The 11,314-nt window shown below is 40.0% G+C and overlaps 1 protein-coding gene across 6 annotated transcripts in view; it reads left to right on the top strand.

Moving 5' to 3' along the window:
* LOC135335859 (latrophilin-like protein 1) overlaps positions 1–11,314 on the top strand; it is a 40,183-nt gene that overhangs the window by 27,576 nt on the left and 1,293 nt on the right. For 2 of the 6 annotated variants that reach the window (XM_064531472.1, XM_064531474.1), the window contains exons 1-21: positions 727–1,023; positions 1,189–2,721; positions 2,778–2,915; positions 2,966–3,187; positions 4,516–4,719; positions 5,189–5,308; positions 5,902–6,135; positions 6,366–6,515; positions 6,603–6,794; positions 6,908–7,027; positions 7,187–7,414; positions 7,580–7,729; positions 8,034–8,219; positions 8,541–8,753; positions 8,812–9,044; positions 9,136–9,279; positions 9,335–9,429; positions 10,171–10,702; positions 10,761–10,803; positions 10,963–11,066; positions 11,134–11,255. In XM_064531472.1, coding sequence (XP_064387542.1) covers positions 915–1,023; positions 1,189–2,721; positions 2,778–2,915; positions 2,966–3,187; positions 4,516–4,719; positions 5,189–5,308; positions 5,902–6,135; positions 6,366–6,515; positions 6,603–6,794; positions 6,908–7,027; positions 7,187–7,414; positions 7,580–7,729; positions 8,034–8,219; positions 8,541–8,753; positions 8,812–9,044; positions 9,136–9,279; positions 9,335–9,429; positions 10,171–10,702; positions 10,761–10,803; positions 10,963–11,066; positions 11,134–11,255 — 5,072 coding nt within the window. In that variant the 5' untranslated portion in view covers positions 727–914. Of the gene's footprint in view, positions 1–726; positions 1,024–1,188; positions 2,722–2,777; positions 2,916–2,965; positions 3,188–4,515; positions 4,720–5,188; positions 5,309–5,901; positions 6,136–6,365; positions 6,516–6,602; positions 6,795–6,907; positions 7,028–7,186; positions 7,415–7,579; positions 7,730–8,033; positions 8,220–8,540; positions 8,754–8,811; positions 9,045–9,135; positions 9,280–9,334; positions 9,430–10,170; positions 10,703–10,760; positions 10,804–10,962; positions 11,067–11,107; positions 11,256–11,314 lie in introns of those variants that run through there. The other 4 variants (XR_010394646.1, XM_064531473.1, XM_064531475.1 and 1 more) reach the window with 4 other exon arrangements.

The following is an 11,314-nucleotide window of genomic DNA, read 5'->3' as shown; positions in this document are numbered from 1 at the left end:
TATAAGATTGGCACCACTTCGTAGCTTTTTATTTTAGCTCTTTTCACGTATTTTCTATATAACTGAAAACTGACTGCTCTGCAGTTTGTATGTTTTTTGTTGTTTTGTTGATGACGAGACTCTGGTACATTTTCAGCTCTTGAAGACTTAGTAGTTGATATTTTGCATACGTTCATAGTACATTTTTTTTATCACTGCCTGTTTCCTTAGAATGAGTGTCTGAACATGCATTGTGTCTGAATATAGATGCCTTATTATACTCCAGCTATAATTTATTTGCAATTGGAATTCATATTATTATTGTCCCTACATGCACCTATCTATATAAATTGTCTACATCAAACAGGTACGTATGAGTATTGCATTGGTATAATGTATAATTATGACTGAAAAATCCAGCAAAATTCACGAATTCACGAGACTAATTTGAGAACAAACAATTGGAATAATAATGAGCTTATTCACTATTAAAGGTTGTTTCTCCAACATGCAGTTAGGCGTGCATATACTGATAGCATGATGATTTGAACAACCATAGACACTATAAATCGTTTATAGCCAGTCTAGTGTCCTAGCTATGGAACCACCAAAATGACCAGTTACACTCAGATCAGGTCTGTGAGTTAAAGACCTGATCTGAGTGTAACTGGTCATTTTGCATGGTGGTACTTAATTTGACATAGAAACCATTAATGTGCCCAGGAAGTAGAACATTCCACAGCAATTCACACCATTTGGATCACTATCATCAAGAGTCCATGGACTATTTGCTATAATTACCTAGCCAACTTCTTAGCTGTGATTGTGATAACACATTTAGCTATAGATATCTATAGACCTACCTGTTAGTGAACACCAAAACATCGATCGACACTGTACACCTCGACCCTTTTCGGTTCTGTCAAGATTCCACAATGACTAGATCTAGATCTAGCTATAGCTCATTGTTTGTGTTGACTCTATTTGTGTCCATTCTACTTCATAGTGTGCTTGGTGCTGGTGATGATCCAACTCTAGATATCAGTAAGTGTTCTTTTTACATCTTGCATAATTTATGAGCATAGAATCTAATTATAGATCTATAATTATGAGGTGCATTCAGCAGATTTTGGGTATTTAGATCTAGGTTGCCACTGCTTGTATCTGTGCACTAAAACTGATGCAACATTAGTGAAATCTTCCATGCAGATCGGAATGCTCCAAAAAGCAGAGGTAGCAGATTTGCTTTGGCCTTCATGAACAATCAAGCTCGAACTCTAGCCAACACTCAACAGCAAATCACTCTTTTCATTACCACTGAACAGGAAAGCTCACGATTCACCCTTGAGACACGATGGTCGGGAGTTAATGGCGAAAGATTTATTGAGACGTCTCCTGGATCTGGGCTATGGTCCCGCACTGAAATCGCTCGACGTGGAGAATTCACTTTCATTAATTTGCCCGCCGGAGCTAATGGGGACGAAGACATAGCCATTCAAGATAATGGAGATGATAATATAGCTGACAGGCAAAAAGGTGTGATTATAACTTCAGAAAATGAAAGCGATGAGCTCACCATATACGTTCTTAGTGATGAATTGGTCTCCACTGATGCGTACATGGCTATTAACTGTGTCGAATTTTCAAGTGCGAGAGATTACAGGTACTTTATCTTCTCATCTGACGTGAGTGGTGGAGAAACATTTCGGAGTCGATTTCTCTTTACTCCTTGTGAAGATAACACTACTGTCAGCGTACAACCTTCTCAAGTCATGACTCATCCTAATTGGGTAGAATCAAGTGTTTCCAACACAATTGCTCGAGTTGAAGTAACTTATGGGAGGCGATTCAATCGCTTTGACACTGTAATGCTTAGCCATATGAACGATCTTACCGGCTCTATCATTACTTCTAACAAGCCACTGTCCGTCATTGCTGGACATCAATGTGGAGCTCCAACTAATGATGGAACTTGTGACTATCTTGTCGAACAATTGCCACCTCATCCAACATACGGTGACCTGTTTTTCATGGCTCCCTTTGCTGTCAGACAAAGCGGTGAACTGTACAGAATTGGCTCAGTTACTGCTGGAGCTCAAGTATCAATCAATTGTCAGTGTGCATCAAGTTCAGCTGATGGAAGTAATCGAGTTGCACTGGTTAGCTCTGGAGATGGTGTTTACACTGCCACAGTGGGCGTAGGACAATACGTTGAGTGTCGAACTCCAGCAAATGCTCAGACCTACTGCTGTGTTACATCCACTCAACCAATTACTATGGCTGGTTACACACTTGGAAGCAGGATTGATAGCCTTCATAATATAGTGAATCCACCACTTCCTTTCAATCCGATTGCTGATCCCGCCATGATTTACATACCACCAGCAAAGTCCTATTTGAACAACTACAGTTTTAGTACAGCCCAGAATTTATCTACTGAGTTCCAGGGATTTCTAAGTTACATTTTGCTGTCACAAATCTTTGATAATTCTGAAGGAGATCGGCAGAGGTTTCGTATAAATGGAGAAACGTACATTCCTGACCAATACGAGGCCATCAACTGTCGTGTGGGTGGTACAAATCAGGTGTGTGCGTATGGAGCTACCAAATTCATGGGTCAAGGAAATTTTGACATTTCTTACGAAAGTACTTCTACGGGTGCATTCTGGGGATTTGCATACGGCTACGCTCGAGAAGCTTCATTTGCTTATCCTTTGCCATTTGAAATGGAACCAATTGGATGTAAATTTTTCAAATTTACTGTAATAATTATGTTTATAATTGTCTGTTTTATTCAGTGGCTTGGATTCAAGCAGTGGATCAAGTGGTAGTTGAATCTCTTGGAATTGTGGATCTCGAGTTCAGTATTACCCGTGGTGATCAATCACTTCGTAGTAGAGCATATGCTGTCACTCAAGACCTCTCAGCTGAAGCAGGTATTTATTTCATGCCTGCAGTCAATTGAGAATTACCTCCATGCATGCAGATTCTGACTACACAACTACTGGTCTACGACCTGGGGAGGGAAATAGCAATTTGCGATGGAGAAGAGCTGCAATATTTCCTAACAATCGATTCATAGTTTCTATTTTAGTTGATAGCATTCCAGAGCCTGTGGAAGTGGTGGAGGTGGTTGTGGCATGCGATGGAAATGAGAACTGCTACCTGCCAAGAACTCGGTACACCATAACCATTATTGATGATGAAGGTGAGTGTTTGTGTGAGTGATCAACAGGTGGTTTTGGTAGATTGCTGTTAGCTGCTAGTTAATTTGCTGGTTATTTGCAATCTAATTGTTGCTGCAATTAAAATATGCAGTCACATTGATCCTATAGTAACACATTCATTGTGTTACCTGAACTTCTATCATTCTGTGGTATGGTGATGCTGTGGTGATAGTGAGAGTGAGCTTACATAAGAATGCAAGGGGTGGTTAATGTTATGTCTTTGTATGGTTTTGTCTAGAAGCCAGACTCTAGCTGCATGCTTGGCAGCAGTTATACACGCTAAGTACATCATACAATTAATTGCCTGTGTTAACACAATAAGCCATGCATCAACATGCATTTGATTGCTCTACCAGCGTGCTTGTATAATTAGTACTACTACTTATTCATGCATAATCGTAAGATCGATGTGCTATTAAATCCCGTATTACATCCGGTCCAGTAATTGCACGTCATCACATTGACAGCATGCAATTACTTGTCGAATAATTGCACGCTGTCAATAATAACGTATTTTCAAACAGTCCGAAAATGTTATTAAACTACAAAGAATTGCGCCGATTAAGTATGGCTACTCGTGCAATAAGGGATTAATAGCACTCATAACTCACTGGCAAGGTTAATAAGGTTAATAAGCACTCGGTTACACCTCGTGCAATTAGAAACCTTGCCATTGCTTGTTACTGGTGCCAGTAATCCCATATTGCACTCTTAACCATGCATGGCTTCGCTACCAATAAGGGGATTTATCCGGCATCCATACAAGGCCGGTGATGCACAGTGAATCCCAGGCCTTATAAAGATGTATATAATTATACCCCCCGGTGGAACAAGGGAGGGAGGCGGCAAAAGCAAAGGCAAGGTAATTTTCGGGGGACAAAATATTCGTGGTTCAGAAATATTCAGACATTTCGTTGGTAATATTTTCGTGATTAGAGCTTGCACTGCAGGTAAAGGTAGGCAAGGTCACTTCATTCGTGGGTAAAATATTCGTGGTCAGACCTTCAACCACGAAAACCACGAATATTTTATCTCACAAAAATATCCTGGTAAAGGGATAAACCACATGGACTTGAATTTACTGCCGATGCCCAAACAGTGAATTAGATTACCTAACCAGAAGGTACCAAACAATAATACCAGCACTGCATGCCCACACCAAACCAACTTCCCTCCCCCTTTGCTCATGTTAACCAGGTTTTATGGCCAACCATAAAACACCCAATTGATTATACTAATTGTATTACGACAATGTAATAGCGTAAAGATTAATCTGTTTTCCCCACATACCAACTTCCACCCCTGTTAGGTGCTTGTGCCGACCTACCTGCCTTTCCTAATGGCTCCATCTCGTATGACTTTAGGATCTTCACAGAGATTGGTGGCCGACCATACGGAACAGTTGCCACGTACGAGTGTGATGATAAACGTATATTGGTTGAACCAACAAGGACTTGTGTCAATGGAGAATGGACTGGAAGAGAACCATCCTCCTGTGAGATACCCCCCCAAAGTAAGGGTACTAACTGATCAAGTTTTGTCATGCACCATGCACTATAGAGGTTATGTACATTAAACAGATGCAGTAGACCCTCGCTGATCCGGATCCTTTTTGTCTGAAGCCTTGTGAATTCGGGAAAAAAATGGCAACATGAAAAGAGGAGGGGCTGTCAGTAGATTAGACTACGCGTACTGACTCTATATATATCGTTAGTAACCTATACTCTCAGTACAATGGCCACTAATTTATAAAGAAAACTAAGAGAGCTCGCAAGACTCACTCTTTTAGATATTCTAGCTATAATTATAAGCAGCTTCCCTTCGGCCATAATAATTATTGTACACATACAAATGTCTTCTAAGAATTCATAATCACTTAATGACGTCCGTTAATCCGGAAATTTCATGTATTTAGATGGACCGCTCTATTTGAATTAGCGAGGATCTACTGTAATTGAATGGTGAATTTGCTTCCCTTGTAGGAGTTGAGATCATGTTCAGTGTGGCTGTGTTCTCGTTCAGTGAGAGTGATGGACAAGGCTTTGTGGAAATAGTGGCAGACATGGCTCCCTCTCAGAGCTTTGATTTTGTAGTCACTGGAAGTAAGTATAATTATATAGCTGATATAGTGTTCAATGTATAAGCATGCTTTTATTACTGCATAATACCGTACATTCGCGAAAATACGCCCACCCTGTTCTGCAAGAAGGATATAAGGACTGGGCGTTTAATCGCGAACGGCGAGTTTTTATTCGAATATATGCCCACCCGCGGCCTTAAATCGAGGTTTACTAGCATAATTTTCGCTATTGATTCCAGAGCCCTCCAGCAGAAATTTTTGTGGATTCTGTAATAACAGGTATATCAATGTAATATCAAGTCATAGAACAGCACAGAACTGAGCTAGTACAATTAACTACCACAGAGAACATACAAAGACAGGAAACAAGTACAAACAAGAAATACAACTACAATGCTTAGCTAGAACAGCTAGTATACAGTCACTACAGATATTCTAATATTCGTGTTTCAATGCCAGGAAACCACACCCATCAATAGTCTTGCATGTGAAATACCGGTGCGTGGGAATTAATTTCGCGTTAACTGCTCTGCCCTCGAAAAACGCAAAATCTTTCACTTCATGAAAATTTCCAGCTCTATGCGCAGTACTCGATTACAACACTAATTATTGCAGGTCCCAACACTCAAGACTTTGTGATTACATCAGCAGCTGGTCTTCCTGGTCAGGTGACATTCCCCGCTGACCAGACGTCAGTCAGAGTGTCTTTCAACATCACTAACGATGAGATTAGTGTAGAGAATCTGGAGAGCTATTTGGCAACTCTCTCTCTCACCGCCGGAACTATTGCTGCTGGAGTATCTTTGGGAGCTCTAACTCAAGCCACTGTGCAAATTATGGATGATGACGGTATGTATAGGATAAGCTATTTTTCAATCAGTAATAAAATTATAAACTAACATCTGTAGGAGGACATAATTAGATGATGACGGTATGTAGGATAATAAATTATCATAGCTATTGTACTATACATCTGCAGGAGGCATAATTATTATGGCCATGCACTATTAACTTGAGTTGTCATTAATAATTAAGCATGCATAAAATAATTATTATGGTATGTCAACATACTCACACAGATGTCAGTGTGAGCGTGGGTCAGACGACATACAATGTTCAAGAATCTGACGGCTCAGTGACTCTCTCCTATGTGCTTAACCGAGAAGCTGTCAGAGATGTGTCATTTGATGTAATCAACGTTGACGGAACAGCCATTGGTGGTGGTGTCGGTATGTAATTTAACAGCCTAATAGTATATTCTTTAAACTTCTATGGTTTCTATGTTACCATTACGTATAGCTGATCTATGTTCACAGATTACAGCTCTGCTGGCTACTCTCTGACCATTCCTGCCCGTGAAACGAATGTGTCGAGAAGTATTTCCATAACGATGGATGGCATAGCAGGAGAGGAAAATGAGACTTTTATAAACAGAGTCAGCACCATTAATACAGCTAACGTTGGTGCAGGTGCTTCTGATGCCACGGTGACCATTGAGGACTCAGATGGTACCAGCTATAAGCTGTAGTTACATAGCTATTTAGTATAGTGTGAAGCTTTGACTATAATATTATAATCTCTACCATCATGAAAACTTCAATTACTCCCTCCCATCACACAGAGGCTAGAGTCATGTTTGGGTCTTCAACATACAACTTTGTTGAGAGTGATGGCACTGCCACTATCCAAGTGATTATTTCAGTACCTGTTCCTGCCAGTTTTGAGTTCAGTGTAACTGGAGGTACGTAAGCATACGCGCACACACTACTAGCTATAAATTATAAGCGGAATATTATAGTAGGTATCTTCAAGATTCCAGGCTCTTAAACGAATAGGACTATTGGCTGTGGTGATTCGGTAACTCACACACACACACACACACACATGCGCCAACACACAGATCGAAGCATTCAGCAGTCTGTACAAAACTCTGGTGGGTTCATCTCTGTGACTGAAGTGTTTCCTGAGGGAGCAAGTTCTTTTGACATCACTTTCTCGCTGACTGACGATAATGTAACTCTGGAGGTTGTGGAGACGCTTATTGCCAGTCTAAGACTTACCAACCCACACCCTGGCATTGTTTTGGGCAGCCCATATCAAGCTTTTATCAACATACAAGATGATGATGGTGAGGATGTGAAAAAATTGTGTCTGGTGGAATTGAACCTGGGGTCATCTGCTCAATGTTGAAATGCTCACAGTGTTGAAAACTAATTTGACCACAGATAGGCAATTATTACCATACCACAATGTGCTCACTAATACACACGATGCTCACTAATTACAATTGCAGTGTTTGTAGTCGGTTTTGATCGGGATAGCTTCTCGGTTCAAGAGAATGAACAATTCGCCTTCCTCACTATCACCAGTACTCCAGCTGTACGTCCTTTCACCCTGTCTGTAGGCACCATTAACGGCAACGGAACTGCAACTGGTGGCTCAGGTAGACGTATAATTATAGTGTAAAATTTACATGCATGTATGTCGATATACATATGCACAATGAATTTGATTTAATTATGCACCACTGTAATAATTATGATATAAGCGCCAGGTCAGCCAAATTTTGAGAAGCACCACTTAGAAGTGTCGGGGGGGGGGCACTGTCACTATGTTATTATACTCACATTATTTTACGCACAAAATAATTATAACGGTTGAAAACTGTGTGTTCCATTCTATATCGATATAGGTTGGAGTCTCCCCCTTTCATCATGACTGTATTAATATGTATTCTATTTACACAGACTTTGAACACAAAGTACTGAATACTACTATTTCTGGAGGAACCAGATTTACATTCATCGTGACCATACTCGACGATAGTATTGTTGAAGGAAATGAGACAATAGTGGCGTTTATTTCTTCGTCAGATGTCAGTGTTGACGGTCCAGGATTGGAGGAAAGTACGGTCATTATTGTGGATAATGACGGTGAGTGGCTGGTTAAATAACGTGCTCACTTTCTAACGATTTCAGAAGCCACCTTTGACTCCCATAATATTTGTGTAAATCAAAGAGGATATAAATTAGCAGACCTATATCACCTGATGCGCTCAATCTATGAAGTGGCAGTTTGGTTTACCTAACCATCTTTCTAAATATCACTCGAGTTATTATAGAGGACAGCACGTGTGAGCTACACACAGGCTCTAGATTACCGTAGTTAAAATTATACTCGGGTGTTTTCCAGTGCTTAAGAGATGTGAATGTTTTTTTTAAAGAAAGACTATCGTTTTATTGTGTTCCATGCAGTTGTTGAATGTCCTCCCCTACAACCCATTAAGAATGGGTTTGTAACATATAATAAGCCTGGTGGCTTACCGAAGTATTCTCTGGGAACCTTGGCTACATACTCATGCAACAAAGGGTTTATCTTTGATAGGTCTACAGAAATTACGAAAAGAACATGTACGGAAGATATCGGGATTATTGGAGTGTGGAATGGCCTTCAACCTTTTTGTGTTTGTAAGTTAAAAGTAATAATTTAACATTAAGATATCATTATAATGCACACATGTTACAGCTGGTTGTGACGCGGAGGTGTACCAGAACTATTCTTGGTCAAACACGGCACTAGGATCTACTGCTCTGTCACCTTGTCCATGTGTAGAAATATTAGGTGTGTTTGCAGGAAAGGTCAGCAGACAGTGCTCTGGATCAATTAGTAAGGGAGGTATGTGGAAGGATGTGATTGACGTCTGTGAGACTACAAATTCAGGCGTATCCCGAGAATTGTGCAACATTGCACTAGATCTAGTAAGTGGTTGTTTTAATACAACTGACTGACTGTACATGCATGCTTTAGGTGATCTATAGCCATATTTACTGTATACTTTATTTCTTATAGGGACTTTCATCGAATAAGACAACTCAAGCGTCCAATCAGATTGCCAACATCACATCTAAACCACAAAATCTGACTGCAAGTCAAATCACCCTGCTTACAAGAATAGTAGAGCAAGTAGCAGAAGAAGCTGCTGCTAACGAAGAGGTGAACATTCTTACTTGAAATCAACATTTATTTTAATACTCTTCACATGGTCCAGGTGAGAGACGGCTATCTTCAAACAATCAACAATATTCAGAATGTTGATGCTGATGTCATCTATGAGAGTCAGCTTGCAATGAATTCATCAACGAGGTATGTTGCAATCGACCATGTATTCAGAGTGTTTTGCGAGTGTTGATCACTTCACCTATCCATACAGTAGAGCCTCCATACAACGTACACCATTAATTAGGCAACAACCTTTTGCATGAGAGCTATAGGTGATCTTTGTTGAGAGATTTCTATTGCCCATCACATGTATCCTATAATTATGAGTCAACTCCTGCTGCAAATAAAATAATTAGAGTTTAAATTTGCTAACTGCTTCTCTAGCTCATACAAGCTTTGAAAAGGCTGTAGGGACGAGTACAGCTATATACGATTCAAAATTGTGCAAAATAATGCTATCTCAACAATAATTGTTTTGCTAATTCTGGGTGTGTCTATCCGTTCTTGGAGGTTGTTTTAGTTGATTGGGGATTGGGGACTAGAAAACTGCGTTATACGGAGTAGTGGGTGGCCGTTCCTGGGAGGTTGCTTCACATTGAAGTCATTGTAGTTCCCAACCTGAGCTCTTGGCGGTTTATAGCGTGTGGTTGTTCTTCGGAGGTGGTGGCTATATATAATGGAGGCTCCACTGTACTGGTATATACTTGTATATCACGCAATCCTTACTTTCACGCGCAAAACATTAATTTTACTCAAAATAAATCATTTCATAATTTGAACAAGAGTCTTGGTCAACACTGATGTGTATAGAGTTATATTTGTCTGAATTGATGTTTCCACATTTACGTATTCAGTGGCTAATGTTGTTATACTCTCTCGGCATAGGATTCTTGCAAGCGTCGAAACATTTCTGGACAATCTCAATACTTCCACTGTTTCAAACTCCACAAGCAATCAAACTGTTCTCAGCTTCGAAACATTTGCTATGACAGTGCAAGATTTAGACCCTGACAGTTTCCAGGGCCAGACATTTGTTGTTGATTTAGGACCTGTAGACGAAGAAATGAACAACACTGGCGTTATTGACCAAGACGCTCTGATGACATTCAATGATGGTAATGGTGACACAAGTGATAACAGATCAGAGACAGGCTCTCCTAATAAAGATGCTGAAAACTCAACAGCCTCTGTGCATTTAAACCCTTCTTTGTTCGAAGATTGCCTTACAACGAATGGTACCTTGCTGATGCAGAGATTAAGTTACTCTGTTTTCTTGTCTGATGTGCTTTTCCTTCCTGAGAACAGAAGTACTAATCAGGTGGGATCTATTGTGGTGGCTGCAAGACTAGCTTGTCTGCAGACCAACAAGACAATGCTCTCAGTACCAGTACGGACAAGCTTTCTGATTAGAATGACGGTATATGAGCTGAAAGTATAACTATACTATACAGCTGTTACATTTATTTTGTCTGCAGGATAATGTCACTAACAGCAGCTGTGCCCTGTATAGAACTCAAGGTTAGTACGTGGAGTATAATTATATCTTTTAGAATCACTTTAACTACATGCATAGGTTTATAGCTGTCAGATAAATTATTTCTGTGCATGTAGTACCGCCGCCTCATGATATGCACAAAGAAAATTGACTTATTTTTATGCCGCTTATATACATATCAGATCGGTTTGGAGCTTGGGACACTGCTGGATGTAGAGAGATAACCAGTTCCAATGGGAGAAAAGATTGCGAGTGCAGACAATTGGGCCACTTTGGAATACTCTTTGTTAGTTTTATGTCTTGAAATAATGACGATATACACCCCAGCCTTTCGTACTTCCCCACGGTTACAGGATTTGAATCCAACTTCATTGCCAGAAAATCTTTCCATCACTCTGAGTATCATCACATACATTGGCCTGGGCTTGTCTGTAATCTGTCTTCTAGTGTTCATATTCACCATTTTTATCAGCAAGTAAGTATCATATAATTATCAAAAGCCTGCAAAAGCTATTATAAAGTTCTACTTTCTTC

This window comes from Halichondria panicea, chromosome 5, assembly GCF_963675165.1.
Source record: "Halichondria panicea chromosome 5, odHalPani1.1, whole genome shotgun sequence".
In the NCBI taxonomy this organism is placed as follows: Eukaryota; Metazoa; Porifera; class Demospongiae; order Suberitida; family Halichondriidae; genus Halichondria; species Halichondria panicea.
This window is presented reverse-complemented; position numbering and strand designations above follow the sequence as displayed.